The sequence below is a fragment of the Sardina pilchardus genome, chromosome 3 (assembly GCF_963854185.1).
Source record: "Sardina pilchardus chromosome 3, fSarPil1.1, whole genome shotgun sequence".
NCBI lineage: Eukaryota > Metazoa > Chordata > Actinopteri > Clupeiformes > Clupeidae > Sardina > Sardina pilchardus.
In genome coordinates this window covers 17,048,715-17,075,531 of record NC_084996.1, presented here as the reverse complement: position 1 = coordinate 17,075,531, position 26,817 = coordinate 17,048,715, and the positions used below count along the sequence as shown (strand labels likewise).

Here is a 26,817-nt window from a genome sequence, read left to right as displayed (position 1 = left end):
ACAAGGTGTTTATTGTCAGTGGTACGGAAATGAGATTTGAATTACTGATTGTTTGATAGTTTGCATAAATTATTTTTGAGGCCGGCTGGCTGCAGATTACTTGTTTGATTGCACACAATTTGCAATAAATAGAACTGACCTAGTTAGATGTGTGTGGTAGAATAATCTAAGCTGAAAATTGATTCTAGGATAATTCACAACTTGTAGGACATACATGAAACAACATGGAGAACTGTGTGAATATATGGCATAGTTTTACTTTCACATTTTTCAGTACAGAGTAAATTGGAATCTAACACAGGTATCTGACAGGTTTAACACCGATACACTGGGGCTGTATTAGCTAGCGGATACTGCACAGACACGCTCACGCGCACACACAAATATGACAATGATTCAAATTCAACTACAATGACAAAGTCCCACTGAATGCACACTTGCATCAAGGGAAGCATAGTGACTCCTTATTCAACATATATGACAGTGTCCCATAAACTTCATTAGATTTTTTTTTTCTTATAATATGGTACAGTCACACTCATCCCACACATACACACCTAATGCTGAACCAAAGCAAGATGATCCCTGGCGTTGTGGTTGACTGTTGGCAGCTGGGTTGGTCCTAATCTTTCTCTCTGTTTTTCTGCCATCTAAGATGCGTGTGTGTGTGTGTGTGTTGAAGACTAGTGTGTTATCTATTGACTATTGTGTGCGCATTGGAGTACTCGCTCATTTAAACATGTTCACATGATAAGTGCTCAAACAGGCGCTCTGGAACATCTCTCACAACCTCATCACAACTCAACACCCAATTCTGGCTTTGTTGTGTTGTGGTTGTGGTTGTGGTTGTGGTTGTGGTTGTGTTGTGTTGTGTTGTGTTGTGTTGTGTTGTGTTGTGTTGTGTTGTGTTGTGTTGTGTTGTGTTGTGTTGTGTTGTGTTGTGTTGTGTTGTGTTGTGTTGTGTTGTGTTGTGTTGTGTTGTGTTGTGTTGTGTTGTGTTGTGTTGTGTTGTGTTGTGTTGTGTTGTGTTGTGTTGTGTTGTGTGCAAGTAAGTGTGTGTGTGTTTGAGTGCAAGAGTGGAGGTCACCACAGATCACCGCAGATCATTGTAGTGTGTGCATGCCTGTGCGTGTGTGTGTGTGTCTACATAAGAATTCACTGCTGCACTCTTCATGTGCAGACAGACAGACAGACAGACGTGCAGACAGAGGACACCCTTTTCAACCTCCCTCTGCCCCGCGGTCCTCTCAGCCGTCTCTACAGCCTCTAACGGAAGAGAACTGGCCACCTGGACACGACCTGAACATTTGGACCACCATGAAATCATGAAATGTACAAAACAATGAAATGGGGCAACAAACTTCAAGTTAACACATCACTAACATCAGCACTGAGATGAGACAAAATAGACAGGTAAATACAATAAAAAAAAAAAAAAAAAGAAAAAGAAAATGAGAAACAAACAAAACAAAACAAAAAAAAAACCCACACGTCACAACCAATCACAAAGCATCTCTCATCTCTGAAGTCATGACGGGGAGTGGAATAAATGCAATAAATGAGGAGCCCACGAGCGGGTCTAATGAAGCGTGCGTGATCACTTCCCTGCCTGAGCCTTGTTAAAGTGCACTAAGCCTGCTCTTCTGCGCCGGGGAATATGGGAAGAATGGAAATGGGGAATCTTTGCAGTGATAACATGCTGAGCGAGCTGATGAGAAAGCTGTGTGTGTGTGTGTGTGTGTGTGTGGTGTGCGTGTGCGTGTGCGTGTGTATGTGTGTGGGGCGGGGGGGGTCAGAGCAGAGAACACTAATGTCTGAGGATATACTGGGAGGGCTGGAGGGGGGGGGGGGGGGGTGAGATTAGGTCAGTGAAGGGCAAGCGTCCGGCCCATCTAGAGGCACCTGCCTCCCTTAGTGTATTTCTACTTCATCTGTACAATTCCTCCGATTTGTGCATGTGAGCGAGCAAAGGGGTTTTGGTGCGTTCCTCCCATCCATGGCTTTACAAGGAATGTTTAAGAGACGTGTGGGTGAGTGTCTTGTGTACGCGTACACTTCGCAGGAATGCTATCGGAAGTGGAAATGTTAGTGCGCGTGCGCGTCGACCGCTCGCCCCCCTCCCAGCACGATGCGCACCAGCTGCCAACACAAGCACAGAGCACACTTCAGTCACCAGGCCGGACGGAGAACACAACAACCACCACAATTCTGTACACCACACACACACACACACACACACACACACACACACACACACACACACACACACACACACACACACACACACACACACACACACACACACACACACACACACACACACACACACACACACACACACACACACACACACACACACACACACACACGCACACGCACACACTCATTCACCCATGCAAACAAACACGCACACTCACACATGCTCTCTGACACACACGCACACACAGGTAAACACCAATAAAAACAAGAACTGTTGCGCTGATGATAACAGTAATAATAATCATAATAATTGTAATTAGGACAGTTATATGGCCGTCGCAGAATGCCGGCTGTGTTTTTTTTTTCCCTTATGTACGAATGCTTCTGAAGTTTTCTTTCTTTGTTCAGGGTTCTGGAAAGTAGAACGCTGGTCTGCGTGAGGGCTCTAGGAAGGTGATGGTCTAGGCATGGATTCCAGGAGAAGACTCTAGAACTGTTCCGACAGCAGCTCACAAAGACGCTTGGAGACGGTGTCCTTACTGCTGCGCAGAGTCAAGCGGTACATCTGAAGAATGAGAGTAAGAGAGAGAGAGAGAGAGAGAAAGAGAGAGAGTTACACAATGTGTAACACTCTAATATATACTAATACACATACTATAGGTAGACTATTATAGTTAGCACACTGTGCTAAATACAGGTGAGTACAGCATACACACATACTAACTGTATGCATAGACATGACGCACATACTCACACTCAAGTGAAACACACACACACACACACACACACACACACACCGCATGCATGCATACTTCTACAGACACATGATTAATGGTCACTAAAGACTTGGTCCAACTGAGAGTGGGGTTCTGAACACGAATAACACGCCCAATGGCCTGGAGTCTACCACTGCACTGAGGGAGGGGGAGCGAGAGAAATAGAAAGAAAGAAAGAAGGAAAGGAATGGAGAAAGCTAGAGACAGCATGACGCTGATCAAAGAGAGACCGCAAGAGTGCAAGATGACAGGAACAAGAAAGTCAGATATGAGACAGACAGACAGACGGAGAGAAAGAGAGAGAGGAGAGAGAGAGAGAGATAGATAGAGAGAGAGAGAAAGAGGAGTGTTACCTGCTCCCCAGGCTTGAGTTGCAGCAGCAGACACAGAGACACAGACACATCAGTGAGATGCAATGAAACACAGAGGCTTTAGCTGTTGCGCGCCCCACGCCAGCACAGACGGCAGACAACAGAGAACGTGTGTGCATGTGTGTGTGTGCAGACGCGCGTATCTGCGAGCGCAGGTGTGTATGTTTACAATGTTCATACAAAAGAGAAGGCTGGATCGAAGGGTCAGTCGTTATTTCTGTGTGAGTGTTCAAGATTATAGGTAGTGTAGTGTCATATTTAGATTTAGACTCATGGTAGTGCTTTCACTCCGGCAAAAATTTACTTAGGGAAAGGGATTGGGATCTTCGTGCTCGTGTTTGGTCGAATAAGTGTGTGTGTGTGTGTGTGTGTGTGTGTGTGTGTGTGGTGTGTGTGTGTACACGTGCATGTCCATGTATATGACTTACCTGGGCTTGGGCATTGGGCTCCAGTCTGAGTAGGCAGCCCACCTGCTGGGCCTTGGTCTGGATGACTCCAGCGCACACAAAGTTCTCTGGGTTAGGGTCCACGTTCTCCAGCAGGGCTGTTCCAAGGCCCAACAACTACCCAGGGGAAGAGGGTGGTGTGGTGGTGGTGGTGAACATGGGGTGCAAGAAACAAAGTGACTCTAAAACGACCTCGGGGAAGCTCTAACCTCAAAAATGTGCTACTCCAAGAATATCAACCGTGCTTATTTCTGGAATATTTCTGTTTTAAATAGAACATGCTGCACACTCCATGTATTTCAAATGGTTTTGCAAATAAAAGCACATACAATGTTTTGACCCACCACACCAGGGTCTTCTTCAGGCCTGAAGAAGACCCTGGTGGTGGTTTTAAATAAACCTTGTCGGTTTTGGAGTCTCAGTGTGCGGACATCTACTTTCCTTTATCACTTTTACATTTACTGTGTCCTGCACCTGGCCCCAGTGAGGTGGGATGTGCATGCACCTAATTAACCTAAACTTTGCAAATAAAAGTACACAAAGTGCTCAAAAGGCAACATCTTACTAAGTGTCTTCTAGATTCAGAGAGCGCAAGAGATTTGAAGGTACCCATCTACATTCAATTCATCTATTCTACAGCCAAATCCTGATAGGGCTCTGGAGATCAGCAGGGAAGTGTCTGATTGTGTGTACCAACTACCAAGACCACAGCAAAAGCTGCATCTGTAAATCTCTTACCTTGGCTTTGACCACCTCTGTGTCAATGCCATGGCCAGCCTTGAAGATCTTCTGTGCCTCTTGCTGAGGCCTGCGGAGGGGAGAGGCAGAGTGCAAGAACGCACGTCAGATTACTGGAAAGGGCAGATTGAGTAACTCTGCGGTTGACATAGTAAACGTATTACACAATCGTCTAATGCAACCGACACAAGCCAGTAATCTGTTACAACCCTCCTAAAGCCACCACCCCTGACACACATTCAGGCTAATATGCTGGATACATCACTGCACCAACCCATTCTCAAACAATGAGAGAGCTAGGCTAGGCTAGGCTGGTGTATATATCTCTGGTGTAACATCTCCTTGGTGCCTTTTTCAGACAACTACAGACAGCAGCACAAACTATTTTGATTGGCTCAAACGTACAGGAAATGCAAGACTGGGCTCTTATGTGACTTGATGTATTAAATCACAGCCAAATGACGTCTCTGGAGAAATCGCATACCGTTTTTCCAATCGAGAATCGAGCCATCACAAAATGAGCGAGTAGTCAATGACTTGTCCCCCACACACTTGATCACTACCAGATAATTACTGTCAAGTGAAGACCCACACACACACACACTGGATCTTCCACCCTCCACCTCTACACACACCACAAACACACTCACTGGCTGAGCTGTTTCCAGCGCTGAAAGAACTCCTGTGACAACATCTCAGTGGGCTGGAAGAATTTGTTGATGGTGACGGGAAGCTTGAGGGTGAGATTCTGCAGGGCTCCACCATACCTGAGCGAAGATTGTGTGAGGGGAGGGAGTTGAGCTTTATAATGTCAATCTTGATAAAAATGAAGGCTGAGTAAATTAGTGGTAATACGTTAAGTGCACTGAGAGAGTATGTGGCAACGGCCAACGGTACCTGAACTTGATGTTGAGAAGCGGCGCATCAACGAAATCAGTCAGACACTCGATGTTGACCACCTGCTGCACCTGGGCTCCGCCCTCAATCAGAGGCTCCACTGTTTTAGTCTGCAAATTCAGCTGTGGGGGCAGTTAAGGAGAACATGCACACACTCCTTCACCCTCTCTCTCTCTCTCACACACACACACACACACTCTCCTCTCTCTCACACACACACACACAAACCTACCTCCCTTGATCCCAGCTCATGCACACGGCAACAAAACGTGCAGTGGCAGGGTCAATATTTCCATCAGCACGAGCTGCTGAGATGCCAGTTCTTAACGTATCTGATGCCTACCCGAAGAGAGCGCTGATTCAGAGAAAGGATATGAGTGGGCAGTTCATCTGGGCAGGACACTGTAGTGGAGAAGCTGACAAACTGCACTGAAGTCTTATTGCCGTAGAACAAGTACATTCTGCCTGTGAGGGGAAAAACACACAAACACAAATAAAACATCTAGTCTGCAACATGCAGAGCTTGCTTTGGTTCATGCAACAAACCCTAAAGGTAAGGTATTATGCTATCTGACAAAGTTGGGGAGTTTATTGATTTCGATCAGGGGGAGGAAGAGGGTTGAGGGCTCACCCAGGTTCTGGCGATACTCAGACTTGATTCCAATCTGCAGCAGCTGGTTCTCAAACAGCACTCCGTTATTCTTACACACAAACCTAAAAGAGAGAGCGTAGAAGAAGAAGAGACAGAGAGATGGAGAAGGGTAGAGAGAAAAAGGAATGAAACCAAAGTGACTCTCTTAACAGCACTGCAAAAACACTGCACCAGACGCTGTGGAGAGGGTTGTGCCAACACTGGGGGATCAACGAGTAGAATGTGTTGATGAGAAAGAAAAACAACAGATGGACTGTCTCCCAATTCTCAGGTGTCAGGAAATTCTGGTGACTAAATACGCAGAACCGGACACAATAAACAAACTTAGCTTCCAAATGTAAATGCTTAGTTCCTCACAAGTATCTAAAAAGTCCATATTATGCATGCAAAAACAATTTAAAAAATTAAAAATATTTATATATAGACACACACAAACACACTTTTGTAGTGTTCATGGCAAAAAAACTGCCCAAGAAGCTCCCGATACAGAGGCAGAAGACATAATAATGAGCAGAAAATGCCTACTTAACGACAACAAACGCTCAAGTTCATCAGATAGTTCAGATTCAACTCGGAAAAGTAGCCAAAAATCAGTTTCTTGAAAATAAGTGCTTTTGAAAAACATGATACATGAAGTTAAGTTTACACCATGGGAAACCGAACAAACATCAAAAAAGAAAAATAGCCTCCATGCAACAGCTGACGGTTTTTTGTATTGGTTCAAGAGGTCTGGCACAATGTGCCCAGTGTGTCTACTGACAGTAAAGCTGAAGGTGGCCCAGCCTCTTTGCGTGTCATCTTTAGTGAAGCCCACTGGCAGCGGAGCAGAAATTCAGACAGAGAACCACTGTCTCGCTCTTCATTTCCTCCTATTATTCAATTACTCCTCATCCACTCTGTTGATCCATTAATTTAACCTTTACAATTTAGTTTAGTAATTCAATTTGATTATTCCTGTAGCCAATTACAGTTCAAGAGACTGACACTGGCTTCAGCCTGGTGCAGAAAACCCTTTGGAATTGCACGAGAAAAGGACTTGAGCTCCTAGGAGAAACATTCTAGTTGAGCGGTGGACCACCTGATAAAAGGAGGAGCAAAGAACCAGTGGCTCACCAACTTCTGCTGTCAGTGGGCCAACAGCAGCTGTTATGTGTCTGCTATCTGGGTGGACAGGACAGGGAGGATTCCTTTGAAAGTGTCCAAGGGCGCACCCAACCACACCATGAACATGTGAACATACATTGATGTCCAGGGGGCACAGCCTCAGTGGCATTTCTGGTTTACATCAACCACACATCTCTTAGTAGTGATCCCCTTCTGTTGGCTCTGCAGGGAGATGCTAAACTGTGGTAAGAAGCCAGCCTTGATGAGACATTAGTTGTGTGCCATTTTGTGCGTAATGTCCTCTCCAAAAACATGCTGTGGCACAAAACGTTTCGGATAACACTTGTCCGCATAGCATAGCATAGGCCAATCTTTCAAGAAGATGAAACTCGCACACGGGCCCCGAGCAGAAAAGCACCTGCACCCGAGAGTGTATTGGAGTGTGTTGAGCTATGTGCAGCTCTAGAGCTGGGGGCGGTGGGGCGGTGAGGAAGCTCTTACTTGTTGAGCAGATCTTCTGCTTCAGGCAGAGGGGGAGCAGGTTCCTCAGAGACAGCAGCAGCAGCAGCAGGAGGAGGAGGAGCAGAGCTGATGGAGGGAGGGGCAGGCCAAACATAGAGGAAGAGAGAGAGAGAGAGAGAGAGAGACAGGAAGGAAAGAAGGGATGGAAAGAGATGGTGGGAGGTAAGGGGAGAGGTGTAAGAAAGGGTGGAGAGAGGTAGAGAGTAGGAAAGAGGGATAGGAAGATAGATGGATAGAAGATGGGATGATGATGGAGAAGAGTTCCAGAGAAAAAGAGGGGATGGTATGTTGATGAAGTGAATCAAGTCAGATGTAAATAAGAGTGAAAGATATAGCCAAAAACGTGGAGCATTGCCATATGTGTGAGTGTGTTTGAGAGAGAGAAAGAGAGAGAGAGAAAGGGGAAGAAAAAGAGACAAGCACAGGTGTTAGTGCCAGCATTGAACCCAGCCTGGATAATACACCACCACTGCTAAGCACACACCACAGAACACGACACGCAGACAGTGCAGCTAGTGGCAACACAGAACAGCTACATGCATATTACGGCTATGCAAACACCTTCTGACAACTTCAAGAGGCATACAGCATCTATATACAGAGTATACATCAACACGAGCCAACAGAGTGTATATAGATTGTATGTAATAAAAAAAAAAAAAAAAGAATTGCAATTAAAGAATTGCTTAGCGGTTTTTAACAGTATGACTAGATAACATTAAGTTTGGGATGTTCTCTTCTGTTTAACGAAAACGTTCACAGCAATCCACCACTGGCCCCTTACTCGGAGTCACCAGGACCCTCAGCCAATAGGGTTTCAGAGGTCTCAGGGGGTTGTTCCAGATCTCTGCCACCGTCCAATCAAATGTGAGGACACACCAACAAACACACGAGTACATACATACACACAACAGAGACATACAGGAAACATGTACACACCACACACACACACACGCGCACACACACACACACACCAAACCAAGGGAGGGTATTCGACAGGGGAGGGAAAGAAAAGGAGAGATAGAAGGAAAAAAGCAAGAAAAGAGTCACATACACAGCAAGATAAAGAAGACAAGAAGATAAAGAAGACATTTTTTTTTTTTTTACACAGAAAACACAGAAAACCAAAGAAAGTTTGACTGGAAGGCAGAAGAGATAGAGACAGTGAGAGAGACAGAGAAAGCAGTTTGACAGACAGCCACAGAGAAGGTACAGTAGCACAGAAGACTTGCTTAAAAGCTCTTAAGGAAGTTAAAAGTCATTAAAGTTTGAAATCGAGTAGGAGTTAGAACTATCCCAGATGACAAGGGGAACTGGTGGACTGGTGGAGCTTTACCTCAGGAAGCCGTCGTCATTGACACCTGCGCTGGGCGCAGCCGACCCCTCTGAAAACACATCGACCAATAGGCTGCCAGCACTGGGAGGAGCTGAGCCAACCGCAGGGGCTGGGCGGAGTCCGAGCAGGTCAGCGGATGGAGAGGGCGTGGACTGGAGAGGGAACACAACGAGAGAGAGGAGTTGAGCAATGTACAGTAGGGATCACAAGTCCATATTAACGTTATTGAAGCATCTCCACCTCCCTCTGCTCTCTGTGTACAGAGGGAGGAATCTGAGGTGGCCGAGGGGAGGTAGTAGCCTATGTCTGCTAGCAGCTTAGATGGCAGATTATTACAAACAGAGAAAGGATTAGTGTTTGTGTATACTTGAGTGTGTGTGTGTGTGTGTGTGTGTGTGTGTGTGTGTGTGTGTGTGTGTGTTTTGTTTTGTGTATATAGGTGTGGCCATCTGTGCTCTTATATCGGGCTCTTACAGCGTTGGACGCAGCCATAGCAGAAGAGTCTGCCCTCTCCCCTCCTCCGTTCAGCTCTCCTCCCTCTCTCTTGCCATCCTCCAGCTCGTTCACGGACACGGCCCCCGGACCCTTCTTCTTCTTCAGCTTGGCCAGGATGGACGACTCCCTCTCAGGGAACGGAGGCATCTCTTCCAGAACAGTGGCCTAAAATACACACACACACACACACACACGCACACCCCTTTCAGAATGCTAAAGGAAACGAATGCTGCCAATAAACAGAACTCTGGGCTGACACTTGCCATGCACAGTGTAAATGCAAACACAGTGCCTATTTGATAATATTTGTGAAGTCCTATTTGATAGGGAAATGTTCCAGGTTACACCAAATCCAAACACTGGAGTGTGTGCAGCATCATAGTAAAAGCAAATAAGCGCAATCAGCAATCAACAGGGTCCAGACATAGACCATGAGGAAGCGGACAAACCCAAACCAAACCAGTCTGGGACAACAAGCGACGTTACCGATTGGTTTTGTGAAGAGTGAGTGTGAAGCTCAAAATAGGAGGCTATGGGCGCCGCCATGTTTGTCATGCTATCTGTCATAAGCTAACGGGCAGACAGACAAGCCATAAAATCACACTAGACATCATTGTTTGTTACAATAACTGTATTATTGAATAGCACTGTGTCTCAACTTCGAAAGTTGCAGAGAAATAAGCAATAAAAAGTCTTCTGGCAAATGTCTTTCATATCTGGTACATAGCTTCCCATATGACATTATGAATGAGCCTATGAAGTTTCATGAAGAGCGGCCATCATCACTGGCATATATTGACTGCTGAACCTTGATTGCTGTTGGCGGCCATTTTGAGGTGTGAGGCAATGTTTACAGTAGGCAGTTCTTGAGATGATGTTTCATGAAATTTGGTGTTTGTCCATAGAATCTAGTAGTGATGGTAGTTTGAGATCGGGCCTTTACATCAGAAGACATTAGCAACTGAATCATTATGGGTCACGACCTGACATTTCTTTGGCATGCAACTTTGAAACGGAGTGCCGAATCAAAAGTCCAAAAAAAACAATTTTGTGCGAATCGAATAGATGGCTTTAGACTTGTTTGACTAGACGTGGAAATGGGCGTGGCTGTGTGCGCTAGATACAGGAGTTTCTAATCTGAATAAAAAAAATATTGTTCAAAAATTCCACATGGAGCCTGAGATATGACCCAAAACGTAAATGTGCTTTAAGCAGCTCTCCCCTGAGTAATTTCGGGGTAATTACACTTTAATGGCATGGGTAGGGCATTACCTACCAAGTCTGGTGCCTGTGTGACTTATAGTAAGAAAAAATCCTTTTTAAAATCAGTTTTACTGCTTGGACCCCTAAATAGGGAAAACACTGAGAACAGTCTATCAATTTGATCGTGTCTGACGTATTCAACCAAGTCACCACCCGCCAGTTTATGTACGGTCAATGGTTACTCATCAGCAGAAATCTGTGCTATGATTTGAAGAGAAACGAAGCCATATTGCAACTTCATATGCATGTTCTCATCACACCTAACCATGTTTGTGTTTATTCACATAATGTGTTTGGGTATGTATGCGTGTGTGTGTGTGTGTGTGTGTGTGTGTGTGTGTGTGTGTGTGTGTGTGTGTGTGTGTGTTCTTACCAGGACGTCAGTGCTGGCGATGGAGGAGAGCTTGAGGTACTCGACGGCGCGCTGCTGCAGCTCCACGTCGCTGTTGCGGATCTGGCTGTCGCAGCGCAGCACCTCCTGGATGGTGCTCTTGGTCTCGGGGAACAGGTTGATGAACTTGATGTAGGCCGAGAGCAGCAGTGCCCGTGTGGGGACCGAGCACAGGTGGAACTTGGAGTGCAGCAGGTTGAACTGCACCAGGGGGCTGCAGGACAGGACAGGGGGGGAAGGCAGGAGGAACATATGAGTTAATCTACCAACTGCCATGTATACAATGACATATCATGGGGCTATTCATCTAGCCATGACTTGGGTGTCACATCGCCCCCCGCCAAAACATCTAAAAAACAGGAGTCTCAGGATAGGTCCTGAAATCTATCCATATGGATGTATAACACTATTATCATTATTATTGTTATGGTGCTGTTCTTGCACAATTGACACTAAAGCAGTGAGTGAAAAGATGCACATCAGTGAACTGCTTTGTTATTGCACAATTGCAAACTATTACAATGATTTTATTGCATAACTCGGCATGGTTGCACCATGCTTGCATGACCAATACTTCCCAAAACAACAGCAATGAAATGATAAGGATGCCATTTAGGTTTGTAAATCACGACTCGATACAATAACAATACTTGATATATTATATCATAATATATAATATTAAGAATGTCTGTGTTACATGACTGTAAATGCAGCTTTAGCTTGTAGATATTCTCTGACCTGGACCGCGGGTCCCCAGCGATGAGGTTGCCAAACTCTCCTAGGATGTAACCTCCGACCTTCACCATGTTCTCGTGGCAGGCTGGGGCCTGGAGGGCCTGAGGAGCACCAGAGTATTGGTCACAGGGCACATGGCCAAAGAGCAGCCAACACTTACAGTACAATCATTCCACACTCTGACATGCAACGGACAGTTGACAGTTCTGTTTCAGAACGGAATTTCCAACACTAGACAAGCCTAGACCTTTTACAGTCTATAGACTAGACTCACAAACGTACTGAGCTTGAGCACGAGTGCCATTCAGCCCTGCACGAAAATAGTGATAACGTATGATGCACCACTGAGTCAATACTGGTCAGCACAATTAAAAAGATCTGTACTGGATGGAGAACAGTGAACTTTTTTTTATAAAGATACAATCAGCTTAAGAGACAATACGTGAATCGGGTGCAAAGCATTTTCCTATGCTTGCGCACTTTTCTAGACAGACTTGGATCTTGGTAATCAAGTCTAATATGATTGCTGTGGATCTGGTATCTGGACAAAAGCACACATCAGAGCGGCTTCAGTACCTCAAACACAGTCTTGGCAGCGTAGCCCTGCACGTCGTCCCGGTTGATGACGATCTGAATGACACGGTACCAGACCTCCTCACTGACGTAATCTCCCGCAATGCGGATCAGGTTGAGGATGGTGTCCACATACCAGGAGTAGTCCACAGCGTACTTCTCAGCCAGAATGGCTACCTTCAGCACCTGCCAGGACACCAAAACAGCCCATGATCAATGCACTGCACAAGATGCACAACATGCACTGCACAACATGCACATTTCACATAAACATAGATCAACATGTATAAGCCATAACAACTACTGTAGTCATCTAATGATTATATTGGTTATAATAAAATTGTTAACATTCTACTTTTTTAAATAATGTTCTGTAAGTAGATAAAGACCCTCCTAAAATACACACATAACCACAATTATCTTATGTATACTTCAATGTGGGAAACAGTTATCAAGCCAGTGCAAACATATTGCAATCCTTGATAAGAGGGTGGTTGGGAACGCATTTAAACAGGGGCGTGGGTGAATTCAAATTGACAAGAATTATTCTTCAAGAAAACAATTTCAGGAAAAAGCTCAACAAAACTATACCATATACAGACATAACCTGTACTTTTTCCCACTATACCATCTATGACAGACAGACAGACAGACAGACAGACAGACAGACAAACAAACAAACAGACAGACAGGCGTACCATTTCCTCTCGGATGGAATAGTCGGCTGTCTCCAGGTAACTCAGCATCTCGGCGACAATCTGTTTGGCGTTGCTACGGTCACACATGGCGTAGAGGAGGTCAGCAGCCCTCTGGCGCACACTAACATCTCTCTCGGTCTGAGAACACACACACAGGACTCATGAACAGCCAGGTCTCCTAATGTTTATTACAGCTATGTATGTCTTAACAGCCAGTAGTAAAACATTTCTTTGAAACACAACTGACTAATAAACGTTTTACTTAAAGGCATTGGTAGAAGCTGAAGGGATGACATCATCGTACAGGAAGTAAAACACATACATCAAGCACATCGTGCATATGCCTGAGATTTATCTACTATAATATTGTGTAATATTTTTGTAGTGTGTGTGTGAATGTGTGTGTGTGTGTGTGTGTAATTGAACCTGTGCATACCACAGTGGGATTATTAGATTTACTAGGGGACATTTTTATTTACAGGCCTCAACATTCAGTTAGACATATATGACGCTCTCATATATGTGCATTTATGTTTGCTTGACTAAATACACTGTTACGCAAACAACGCATGGCGTCCCACACTATGTGTCCCTGTGTCATTATTGACTTGTGAGTGTATGGGTTCACTAAGGATGCCAATCAATTGCTAATTACACACTAACATCAACCAAGCTCATTAATGACTTTCATTTTGGACCCAACACTGAAACCTCACTCTAAAGAAAACATAATGATTCTGACAGATGGCATTCCTATTGGTGAGCTAGATCATGAACATCTCATGTTGATGACATGTCGGTGTTCATTTGTACGAACTGTAACAACAATCATCCCTAACGTGCATTCCTCGCGAGGGTACGGCCAGGTGTGCGTACCTTGAGCGCGTTGATGACTGTCTCGATGTGCGTTTTGACGGCCTCGTGGGAGAACTCGGAGCTGGCCAGCGTGCACATGCTCTCCAGGGCCAGGTAGCGCAGGTTGGTCTCTCGGTGCTGCAGGAACTGGCCCAGCTGGTTACAGGCGCGCACCAGCAGGTTGGGCTCACTGGGAGGGGGAACAGGGAGAGGATCACAAATGAACGGAGACAATGTCACAGCCAGGCATTAGAGGAACAAAAGAGACTTTAAGAGACATTGTAGAGTAAAGGCCAGTTCAAACACAAGATCCGCGACGAGACGAGCTGCAACATTCTAAAAACCAGCAACGTTCTAAAACTCTGCAACACAGCCAGGCATTAGAGGAACAACAGAGACTTTAAGAGACATTGCAGAGTAAGACAGCCAAAGAGATGGCGAAGCTAAATCCAGCGAGAAGCTAGAGGACATATTCGACCAGCAGTGTGGGTGTGGAGGAGGGCGCTGACTGAGGCTGAGCACTACAAAGCACCAGATTCCATCAACCTGAATGAACTCTACTTTTTCATTAGAAACAGAAACCATTTTCTGCATTCCTTCTTCAACTCAAACTCAATACAGGAACGAGGGGGGCAATGCTCGAGTAATTTCAATGCTACAGAATGCTGACAGTAAATCTATGACGACCTGCAAATCATAAGCGAGCAGACTGCATGATATTGCCAGAGGGGCAAAATACCACTGTAAAGGGCAGGGTGGGGGGTGAATGGCTGAGGGTAGGGGCTGGGACGACATGTCAACGTTATCAATAACGTACATTCATCGACATGAATAATTTGAGTGGGGGACTGCAAACTAGGAGAGAAAACACATGTCTCTCGGTGTACAGTTCAGTGTGTGACCAACAACATGTTTCCAAGGTAATAGGGTGTCTCCGCTGTGAAAAACAAAATCTGAACCATGCACCGCAGCCAGTAACACCTTTATTGTCTATCTTCAAGACAAGAGGCAAGACCTGACAAGGAAACCATCACCAATATTCAGTTCTGGATTTAAGTGGGAACTGGGAAGGTGTAGAAGTTAATGGCTGCGTTTCCCAGATTTGTTAAGAAGCGCTTAGGAACTTCTTAGGAAGGTTCTAAGAACTCTCCTAAGAAGTTCTTAGCACTTAAAAGCTTCTTAACGAATCTGGGAAACGCGGCCAATGTAAGTCTGTATCGTTTACCTACTATACAGTGGATTTAATCAGGAAAAGACCTTATGTGTGAACCCAAACCCTCAGGAATGACGCTATGCTAGCAAATCACACAAGCTTGTCAGCATCGTTCAACAAGCACATTAAACTTCATTGACTAGCTATCACATATGAGAACAGAGACTACATTGGGTAAATTGTTATATTAACCACGTACTAAGAAAATAATTAGTAAGCAATAAGTTAATAGATTTAGAAGAAATATAATTAAAAATGAATTGTCATCAGTCAAATAATAAAAAAAGTAATGCAAGACTTATTGTTTTAAAAATAATAATTGGGACAAACCGTCATAATTGGGACAGTCCTAGCGGAATAGGCCGAGACTGGACTAGTGTGGTGGAGCGGATGCTCAGTTACCTGTCATAGTGGATGATGAGCGCAATGGCCTCGAAGAGAATGGCGTTTTTGGCGTTGGAATGCTGGACCTTCTTCGACTTGGGCGGCTCCTGGGCTTTGTTCAGAATGGTCTCTAGGCACTCCACCAGCCGGCCTTTGACGGCGCCATCCTCTGGCGGCGGGTAGCACTGCAGCAGCCGCAGCAGCTTGCAGGAGAGCCAGGGTGCCGGCACAAAGTAATAGGTGTAGTCCTGCAGGTCAGTGGAGGCCGAGGACACAATCTGGACATGGAGGAGAAGGAGAGGAGGAGACTCATCAATTTGTCACAAATTTAAGCACACAGACACATCATGGCCAAACAAGTGGCAACTTCCCACACGTAGAGAAGTACTGAGATCTAGTAGGCACACACAAACACCCCACACTCACCCTGCTGAGACGAGACACAGCCAGGGATACGCAGGTCTTAAACTCATCTGGATTCTTCTGACTGAGGCAGGTGATGAGGGAGATGGCTGCAGTTACCACACCCTATAGGTAGCGCGAGAGAGAGAGAGAGAGGTCATAAATATACCCAGAAATAACTCCTCAATATGTATATAAATGTGATTATATGAAATCCAACATGATGATCAACATAACTCAACAATATGACATCCACAATTGACATGATGACTGTAACAATGGGAGAGAAAAAATAGGATGCAAAAATGATGTGTGAGGAAGTGGGCAAAGTTCACCATGTCATGCTGCCGTGTCAAGTGAACAGGAAAGAGGACCGCATTTCCACCTACCACGGTCAGCTGAGGTAGGGTTAGCTTTATACATCAAGCACCCTTCTTTGGTCTATCAGTGCCTTACATTAACCATATTGCAGCAGTTGGTCTACACAAAGTATACTGTCATAGACCTAACAAGACAGGGGCTGGGCCTCATGTGCATAACCTGTGTGTGTGTGGGGTGGGGGTCTCACCATGTGCTGGTCATTGAGCAGATGTACCACTCTGGATGTCCACTCTCCCATGAGTACCAGGTCTGGGCATGTCTTGTAGAGGCGCAGCAGACACAGGGCTGCCGACTGCTTCACACTGTCCATGGTGTCCCTGCCACACACACACACACACACACACACACACACCTCTATTAGGACTATAGTTCACACACTGCCTAGAGTGTTTCCCTACAAAAACATCAGTATAGCCACACCCAACATCACAAACTGGTTGTTACCAATGCATTGTATGCACAAATCCTATTATTCTATCCAGTTTAAACAGTGGCACTGACAGACTGTCACTGTCGTCGGTCATTCCTGCAAACATAGTGTTATCTGGACACACAGCCCATGTAATCACTGCTCGGTGTCACCAAAAGCTTTCACACACTGATTCCAGTCCTCCGACCAGGAATTCGGAGTGTGCAATTTTAGTCCACAAACACTCACTTTTGTTACTCTCCCAAGTGCTGAGCTGTGTGACTATCACTTCCTTCCCTATCTCCACTGCAAGCTAAATGTTCTGAGGTCACATGACTAGCCCAACTCATTTTTGTTAACACTGGGAGTTAGATGCATCTTAGTTAGTCTACTTATAGCCACTAAAAGTAGTAGTAGTTTTAAAATCATTTTCTAAAGGTTAATAAAGATGTGCTGTTGAGATTATCTCTATATCAAGTCTACACACATTTCTGCTTGTGCAGCAATAACACTGCATTTCTGGGCTAGAGAGGAGACCACAGCACCACAAGTACTTGTGATTGATTATAAAAACTGAGCACATTATTAACTGAGCACACACACACACACATATTACTGGTGTGTGCTGCAGGTCTACAGAGCAGCCACTCTGTAATGCAAGATGGTGTCAAATGAATGATTTCTCAAGATGGGGACCGGAGGCAGGAATGCACACCCAGTGGAATGCAATTTCAGGCTTCAGGTACTGCCATCAGCACAAACATTCATCCAAGCAGAAAAAACATACATCTAACCTAACAGAACGTATACAATGGAAAATATAACAACATACCCTAATCACATTGGACAGTTACAGTCATGCTTTTGCAATGATTTGCAAATTGCATTTACATTTCAGACTTCAATAAAAATATTTATTTACATCAGTCACTGTAAAATCACAGAGAATCGGTCACTAATGTCTGACCGCTGCAAGCGGCCTCATCTCACCCTGCCACCAAGATGCGGGGGATCTCTCCGGCGAACGCCTCGGCCATCTCGCGGCTGCCCACGTTGGCGATGCAGTGCAGGGCCAGACACATGAAGGTGGGGTTCCTGCTGGACAGGTCATTCTTGATGGCGTTGTTGATCAGCCGGATCAGCTCGCTGTTGCTGTTCACCAAGACGGAGATGAACAGATAACCCTGGAGGAGAGAGAGACGAGAGAAAAGAGAAGGGGTTGAGGACCGTGAGAAGTCAAATCTAACAGGACACACCATTTGCCATGCAGCTGAATGAAACAGAGTTGAGGGGACTGACTAAAGAAGAGGATTAGCCTTGAACATTGTTTTGTAGGCCAGTGTGCAAGTGTGTGTGTGTGTGTGTGTGTGTGTGTGTGTGTGTGTGTGTGTGTGTGTGTGTGTAAGGAGGAGTAAGCATAGGGTGCAAAAGCAGCAGCGCTGCAGTCAGCAGGACTCCATTAAGAGCGTGGAGTTCAATAAGGACAGGGAGCTCTGTGCTCAGGGTTACATACAGCTCTGCCAGTGTTTGTGTCGGTCTGTCTGTCTGTGTGTGTCTGGCTATTTCAGTCTGGCCTCCCTTGCATATTCCCCCTGCACTGTCTGCCCACTTACCTTCCTCAAAATCTTTCCTCTTTCTTTTTGCCGCAACCTTCTTCAGACTCAAAAACGCTCCCTTTCTCGTTCTCACTCTCTGTCCCTCCCTGTGTCATCTGCCTCCTTTATAGTCCCTGAATAGTGCCTCCGTCTCTGCAGGCCTTTTGAGACTAATCACACCGGCCAAATGCTGTTCTTCCAAAACACGCACACATTTCAGGAAAACGTGACGCATAAATGCAGCAAACCAAAACTGTAGGCTTTAGAAATATGAATACAACAGATGAAAATCATAAAACTGCACAGAGTTTATAACAGTGTAGGGATGTTTTGTCATTTTAAAGGACATAAGATGCAAATTTGTCACTGTTGGCATCTTTCAGATCTTAAAGGGATAGTTCGGGTTTTAAGACACGAAGTTATATGGGTTCCCCGTCAGCAACGTTGTGCATCAGCACTGACTTACCCCGCAACAGCGTCCTGTGAGCCGAGATCCAGCCGGTTTTTGATGCTGAAGAAAGTAGTCCGGCAAGTTTCTGGGGTCACGAAAGTAAAGTGTTTTTCTTCTCAAAACCACATGCGTTCAAAAGAGTGATATATTTGCACCACAAAAACGTTGTCCAGGAAAAATTCAAACCTCGTTATCACTTACTTATTTTTCGCGATTCCTATCACTGCGCGCTACTGACAGCTGGACAACGTTTTTGTGGTGCAAATATATCACTCTGTTGAACGCATATGTTTTTGAGAAGAAAAACACTTTACTTTCGTGACCCCAGAAACTTGCTGAAGAAAATAGTCCGGCATCAAAAACGATCAAAAAACGGCTGGATCTCGGCTCACAGGACGCTGTCGGGGGGTAAGTCAGTGCTGAATCTGCTGATGCACAACGTTGCTGACAGGGAACCCATATAACTTCGTGTCTTAAAACCCGAACTATCCCTTTAAGAGGATCTCTGTCCCTGAAGACCACTGATGCACACACCAGTCCCAGGAGCCAAACCTAGTAACGACACAGGTGGCCCAGAAGAGAATAAACATGTGCAGCGTTAGGGCACACTGCTCCACAGCAGCTCAGTGTGTAACATGGGAAACAAGCCCCGAGGGCCTTCATCTACCATCTCAAGCCTCCATTGTGTTGCACGCAACGGGGTCAAGGCTTTTCGCAGACTATCGTCTCTACACTCTGCGGCCTCTTGGCAAAATCACCCTTTAACATCTGCAGGGCGGGGTGGTTTATTTGGACACGGCGGACAATGCTATTATTGTGTTATGGGTAGGGTCTCGGCGTTTGGACTGATTTTTAGAGGAAGCCGAGCTGAAACAACGAGTCAGGCTAAAGCGGGAGGAGTGCGTCTCGGCTAGATGACAGCCCAGTCCCCCCCCCCCCCCCCCCCTCTCCGCGCCCCCCCCCCCTCCTCCTTCACTCTCTCTCTGTGCTCAGTGCTGATGCGGAGGCCCAAGGCTAGAACATCACTCCCAGATGGATATGACATCACCTTCTCAGGGCTGAGATTTCATTTCTAAGCGGCGTGCGCATCGGAGTCAACAGCCAGCGTCCTGTCTATAATTCATTTAGTTAGTGGGCTAGACGCCGAAGCTTATATTTTAGATGCCAAGGATATTCAAATTCTGGCTTCCCCCCCACCACCCGAAACTCATGAGTCATCCTCAATGATACCACACCTGCCATCTCCACTAGCTCTACTGCAATGCTGAACACTGTTCACATATTTCAATGTGTTACGGATTAGGTGCCGTATTAGTACGGTTGAGACTTTGTTGAGACCACTGGCACATCAATAGTCAACATCTCAACTTCTTTAAAAACGAAATGCATGATAAAGTAGCCATCATTACATCAATTAATGCTGGCAGTTCAAGGGGCTGTGATGTCATTTCTGTTCCATTATCTCAAATATGCATAAACCCCACTGCTGCCAAACATGCACAAAGCTGCACAAACAGTCCTGCTTAAAAGTAAGTTGCTTCAGGCTTTGAAATTACTGTGGCCTTTCAAATTCACCTGCCGTAGCTGAACAAACTCTGAAGCAAAAGTGAACCTGATGTCGGAAACAGAACCTAATGTCACGTACTGAGTCACCTGACCATGTGAGTGCATTCTGTTAATGGGTGTTTTCAGGCAGTAAAACTTTACAGCATGGAGGTTACTATATGAGGAGAGTGCCTTGGGCTCAGCTGCCCTCTCTCTATCGGTGCAGACTCTGGCTGGCTACCCTGAATCGCCCGGCTCATGAGTTCATTGATCTTTTGTACCTAAACATGACGTGTTGACACTAGGAGCAAGAGAGAGCGAGACAACTGGCACATGGGTGGAGGTAAATAGGATGGAGGTTCACAGGCTTGTGGCAGCAGTCACAAAAGGTTTCTGAAAATCTGTCTCAGAAAGCAGGTACAGCCAATCCCTGCCTTCCAAGACATATGCGACAGTCAAAGACAGACACACAGCTCAATAAAGTTCAATTGCCTGATTTACCCTCTGCTTCCCCATTACAAACTACGGAGTGACCACTGACTGGCATGGATCAATACAAGCACAACAGACAAAAACTACACAAAACAACTCTGAAGTGATGAACACATACAAAACACACACACAAATCCTACATTTTCACTTACAATCTGTTTTTCAGTGTACTTGTTGGAGCTGAGCAGGTTGACCGCCTCCATATGTCCGAAATCGATGTCATGGCCAAGCAGAAAGATGAAGAGCAGCTTGCAGACATACTTCTTCTTGCTGTAGCCATCCAAAGCTTTGTCACCTTTGAACTTGGAGCGGATGTTGGCCAGCTCCTTGTTGATACGCTTGATCTCAGCTTCTTTGCTCTTACCTGAAGGGGGGGGGGGGCAGGGAAGAGGCGAGACAGAGTGTAATTAGAATACTAAATATTGTTATAGGCTACATCATCTATTCCAATGACTACTGTTGTTGCAGCCAATGTAGGCCATTTCAAGTTCAGCACTGGCCGAGGACTGCTCTGTCTTGGTGATTGTACTTCTGTGGGACTGAACCCCAAACCTGGCCACTGCCAGCGTGAAGCAGTGCCAGCTGCTCTGCTGGAGCCGAAACAACACTAGCAACACAAACCAGATGGGCCACAACAGGGTGTTCACATGGCAACAAAGTACATGCTGTTTGATGGCAAACTCCAAACCCTTATTAAAAAACCCTCGGTCTACAGTGACAGAGCTTTGAAAAGCAAGTTGCTTTGGTGTAGGGCACCTGCTTACAGCAATGTAAAAAAACCTCTAACAGACAAAACTCACTGTTATATTCATGTTTTTCTCCATCACAGTCATGTAAGCGGAGCTCATATTTAAAGCAACAATGGCAGCCAGCTATGCTCATCATCTGTCAGATTCAACCAACCATTTAGCCACTACTCTGATGGGAAATATCAGAGTCTGGAAATAAGACAAGGAACAGACACACATCCTTATTTGATTCATTTTTGAAAGAATTTCATGTTCTCCCAGGACAAAACTACAAATGCATCATTTCTATACTGATTTCATGCATCCGGCACCGCCAAACTGCATATTGCTGCAGGATACCAGTGTCAGCCAAGATCTCACTTGTGCATGTTGTCAGATTGGGCACTTCCAGTCAATATCACAGCATTAAGAAAACAGTCACACACCCAGACTATACAGCAACATTCATACAGAGTTCATACTCAGAGCAGACCGGATGCACTGGGTCCCGTTCAAACCACACTTCAGGATGCCTCGATCCTTATGGGTCTTTGTAAAACCCACAGGGCCTTGTACACTCTCTCTGGGACAGTGAATTTTGTGTGGGGCTTTGGAGTGAACTGAAACAACACAGGACAACTTGGAGAAAAGGGATCCAGGAGAATGGTGACCAGGCATTTTTTGATAGCAGGCACTGCGCTAGTACTTTCTATAGGTCTGGTGCAAGTGTTTATTTCATATTGTAATGCCCCAGACATTCCCAGTGGAGGATTTTACATTTTGATACAAAAATGAAAAATACTGGAAGCTCATATCAGCTGCCAGTCAAGCAGGTACCACTATCCCTGCAGTCAATCTAGGTGATGATTTGCACAGTCAGACTAAATGTGACAGAGGCAGGGCCCGTCAGCTAGCACAGGGTGTTTGAGCAGATCAGAATATGAATTTCATGATACGCATACAGACGTATGGATGTATTGCTTCGTATAGTTGGCTTCATATAGTACGCTATGTAACCAATTCCAGAGGTAAACACCTTAATTCCTATGCATTTGTTTATGTTGCACTGCAAATACAATCCATTCTGTAGAACAAAATGTTATATTTCTGGTAAGCAAGCGTAACATGAACATTACTTATTACTATTTCATCACCTGTCATTCTCATTTCTTCTCTGTACCCCCTCTACAACATGTTATCTACTTTCACACACTTTACTGTCATCCTATGGAACCATCCTTGACCTTGAGCATACCAGAGCTTCAAAGCTTAACCTCACAGAGAAACTTCAGAGGGCACTATCTTTCTGACGCTGTCCATGCCACTCAATGGACCTGGCTCACATGCGTTTGTTTTGTGTCAAATGATGTCTTCGGAATAAACGTTCCTTACAACAGTCACAGGAAAAGTAAGTGCTGGCATTCAATGTAATGAAATGTCACTGTGCCTGTATGTCACCACGGTTACATCAAAACCGAGTAAGTACTACCGATTCTGCATGTGTAAATATTAACTCATTTACTAGGAAACGCAACGCCAATTACTGTGCAATGCTCTCATTGCAACCCCATCCGAACACGCGCTGGCACTTGAACATAGAGCAATGCTCAAAGAAACTCATCCGAGGGCAATGGCTTTAGCCACTATGCACAATCACCAAATAATGCGGACACACAGCAAGGCAACATCTTAACAACATGACCCTCCAGCTCAGAGCAGCCCAGGTCAAACGCCTGATAAATGGATTATCGCGAAAACAGTCGAATGCACTCCTTTTGGCGAGGAGAGATATCAACACCTAGGATAACTGCCTGTTGGCGTTGGCGTGAACAGTGTAACATCTGACGGATTAATTGTTGCTAGTTTGTAAAAATAGAAACCGTCTTCCGTAGCGGCCTAACGAGCTACGGTGCAACACCGATTCATGCTAACGTTCCACAATCGCCATCCGTGTGACGCTAGCGGTAACGTTAACGTTAGTTGCACTAGCGGCCCTCTGCCAGCATCAAGAGATGCAACGGGAATTCAGAGAGAGCTGCTTTCACGACCGCGTAAATGACCTCCCCACTACCAACAATACAAATTCCCCTGCATTTTCATATAATTGTTCATTCAGACAACTCCAAGAAAATGTACATACCGTTGTAATTTACCAATGAAAAGAAAATATGCAGCTGGAAACATTAACTGTTACTATAAGTGCTGCTATAGAAAAAAGGCCAACATAAGGTTCAATACCAGAACAGGGTACTTACAATTCCTGATGTCCGAAATGAACACCGCTAATCCTCGCATTCCATCTCCCTTCGACACAGCCGGCATTTTCGGTTCCCTCCGGTTTCAAGCGCAGAGAAAATGTAAATTGTAGTGATGGTTTCGTGCGTTTTATAGCTCGTTGACTTCAAGCTTATGTTAGCTTGCAACCTAACCTATATGAATTCTCGTTTTGGACGTGCAACGTTAGCCAACACTCTAGCTAGCTAACTAACTCGTAAAAGGTTAACACTAGCAAGCTAGATTAGCTAGCTCAAGAGAACGTATTCTGTGGATGCAGCACAGCCTGCTGAGGTGGCTAGCTAACTATCGGTTTAGTGTATCATTAGCTGCGACGGTAGCTAGCTGCTGTTTCCGTTGGCTAATTCATTCAAACCCAACGTTACCTATTTGCGTTTCACCGACTAAACGTCAACAAACCTGCATCTGAGTATATCACAGTCTGATATAAGACGTGAGCGAAATGTCACAGTGGATAGATTAGTCCTCTATTACACGCAAATTCACAAGGTAGAAAAAAATGTCAAAATAACAACCTATCAGTCTAGATCACTGAACATGAGTCACGCAAGGCAAGCTAGCTAAACAGCTAGCTAGCTAGCTAGCTAGCAATGTCAAATGTTGGAGTACATCACCCACAGGACCGTGATCGTACAATCAAGTAATGTTCTTTAACGACAACAGCTAGACAGTAAAAAGAAAGGTTCACGGATAGAATGTATTCTGTGCGTGGTCTTCAAGAACCTAGGGTGTCAGATCTTACGGGTCCGTATTCCCGGACGTAGCTCGTGACTGCACAAGCAACGGGCACTGGACGCATTTGCTGTAGCAAACTCTTGCGCTTCTCCTGATTATGGCCCGCCTCTCACCCCGCCGTCTACCACTCGATTTGAGAACAGGGACGTTCTGCTTGGTGTGAAGTAAGACATTGGCTCATCTCAAAGTCTGTCACTTTCATTTGGGATTGTAATTGGCCTGGGTGTTATAATCATAGACTGTATGAGTCAAAAACAATTTAGTTTTATTTTATTCTATTAATTTCTAGGCCTGTTTTTATTTAGTTTGATACTGTAAACCATGAAGTTCAATTATCTACACTACCTGAACTGGGGATTTCTGGGAAAGCTCTTAACTGGTATTAATATGGCCTTAGGTATAGGCTGCAGCTTGTATGTATTGGGGACAGGTCTCATGCCCTCACCACTGGTATGCCTCAGGGATCAGCATTAGGGGCCCTACTTTTCTCCATACATCACTTCCTTGGGTGAGACCAGTCACTATGGATTTCACTATCACTGCTATGCAGACTCAGCTTTCCCTGTCTTTCCCACCTGAGGACTACCGTTTCTCATCGGATTCTGCATGCATTACGTTTCTGGATGAAAGATCGGAATGTTCAGCTTAATCTCTCAAAAACTGAGTTTTTGGTGTTTCCATCTTATTCCCCATCAGATTGACATCCAGTTTGACCAATTTTCACTGACCCCATCTAGATCGGCATAACTTGGGTGTCATAATTGATGACAGACTTAACTTCTCAGCATGTAGCCTCAATTGCAAAATCATGTTGGTTTGTCCTCAGAGCATTAGGAAGATCAGGCCTTATCTGACAAGATTCCACGCAACCTCTTGTTCAGGCCATGGTTATCTCCAAACTGGACTATTGTATTTCGCTGTTACAACTTATTCATACTGCTGCAGCATGCCTGGTCTTCAATCAGCCAAAAAGGACACATGTAACTCCTCTCCTAGTTACTCCTCATTGGCTCCTTATATGTGGCCAGAACAAAATAATAAAAATAAATAAATGAATATATTAAATAAAAATAGAAATTAAATCTAAATCTCTCACCTTGGCCTATACACTTACTGGATCTGCTCCCTGCTATTTCAATTCTCCAGCTTAACATAACCACCCCTTGCAGTCTTCATGTTGTGTTGACCAGCCATTAGGTCAAATTCAAGACTTGTTTCCTCAGTTCTTCGTCTGAGTTGTCCAGTGCTCTTCATTCCTGTGATAGTTTTGGGTCTTTCAAAAGGGGTCTTAAAACATATCTGTTCAGCATACACTTAATACAGCTTGTGAGTGTTCTTGTGTTTATTTTCATATTGATCATTGATATTGCATTGCATTGCATTATTGTTTATTATTGCTATTTTCCTGAATGTAGTCTTACCAACATTTTGAAACTGTTCGCTGACTACTGTTTTTATTCATAAGTCGCATCTGCTAATCATATGACCATAACCATATCCACCAAGGCCTATATTTTATCCATCTACAGTGTATGTAAACTCAGTCTAGGATCTTAGCGTGTGGCTTTACCTTTGTCAATTCTGAATTTTATCTGAATCATGTCATATTTCTTCTTATGCGTGGAGGGACCTTTCATTTTTTTTGAGAAAACGTTTGATTAGTAAAAAGAAGAATAGGCCTACCCATTCACTTTAAGGGCCGAGAAGCCCTGATCTTATCACTAAGTTCAGGTCAGAAGAAGTAGCCAGAGTTTTCCATAACTGACTGAGTAAGCAGTGCTATTTGGAATGACATAAAGTAATTCTTAGTGGTAGCCAGCCAAATATCATAAACATGAACATAGGACTTGTGTGTAACTAGTGGAGGCCATACTTCAGCCAGAGGTGGCAGGTGCCTCCTTTGGCCATTGCCCCCAGATCATTAATTTGCATCTCCTCAGTCAGTTCAGCACATTTATGCAGTTCAGTGTTTTAAACATTACATGATACATCTTTTAATATTTCTTTTCTTTCTTTGAATATTTCCCTTTTGTATAGGATATGCTCAGCCCCCTGGCGGTACACCCTGTACATGCTCCAACACGCCAGTTTCCTTAAACGACCATCATTGGTTGGTCTGCTGCTCAACATCAGCAA

At 44.8% G+C, this 26,817-nt stretch overlaps 1 protein-coding gene across 3 annotated transcripts; it reads right to left on the bottom strand.

Annotated features, from left to right (window-relative positions):
- Positions 1–233: 233 nt before the first annotated feature.
- On the bottom strand, positions 234–24,752 carry ap2a1 (adaptor related protein complex 2 subunit alpha 1). Of its 3 annotated transcripts, XM_062532184.1 has the most exons (22): positions 23,907–24,752; positions 21,076–21,287; positions 17,831–18,024; positions 16,619–16,748; positions 16,075–16,176; positions 15,667–15,926; positions 14,073–14,241; positions 13,197–13,334; positions 12,502–12,684; positions 11,929–12,026; positions 11,173–11,404; positions 9,516–9,701; positions 9,042–9,193; positions 8,490–8,552; positions 7,685–7,771; positions 6,059–6,141; positions 5,804–5,892; positions 5,428–5,552; positions 5,181–5,297; positions 4,531–4,600; positions 3,775–3,909; positions 234–2,764 (listed from the first exon to the last, which is right to left on the bottom strand). In XM_062532184.1, the coding sequence occupies exons 1-22, from the start codon at positions 23,971–23,973 to the stop codon at positions 2,687–2,689; spliced, it is 2,970 nt and encodes a 989-aa protein (XP_062388168.1). In that variant the 5' UTR covers positions 23,974–24,752; the 3' UTR covers positions 234–2,686. The 3 variants fall into 3 exon arrangements, with proteins under 3 accessions (XP_062388168.1, XP_062388169.1, XP_062388170.1); XM_062532185.1 differs by lacking the exon at positions 8,490–8,552; XM_062532186.1 differs by lacking the exons at positions 7,685–7,771; positions 8,490–8,552 and having other exon boundaries at positions 23,907–24,751.
- Between the last annotated feature and the right edge of the window lie 2,065 nt (positions 24,753–26,817).

Coding starts and splice junctions, on each gene's coding strand:
- ap2a1 (XM_062532184.1), bottom strand. CDS start 23,973: ATGCCGGCTGTGTCGAAGGGAGATGGAATGCGAGGATTAGCGGTGTTC. Junction 12,027..12,501: donor CTGCCAAGACTGTGTTTGAG/GTACTGAAGCCG, acceptor GGTGCTCCTCAG/GCCCTCCAGGCCCCAGCCTG. Junction 5,298..5,427: donor CTTCTCAACATCAAGTTCAG/GTACCGTTGGCC, acceptor ATCTTCGCTCAG/GTATGGTGGAGCCCTGCAGA.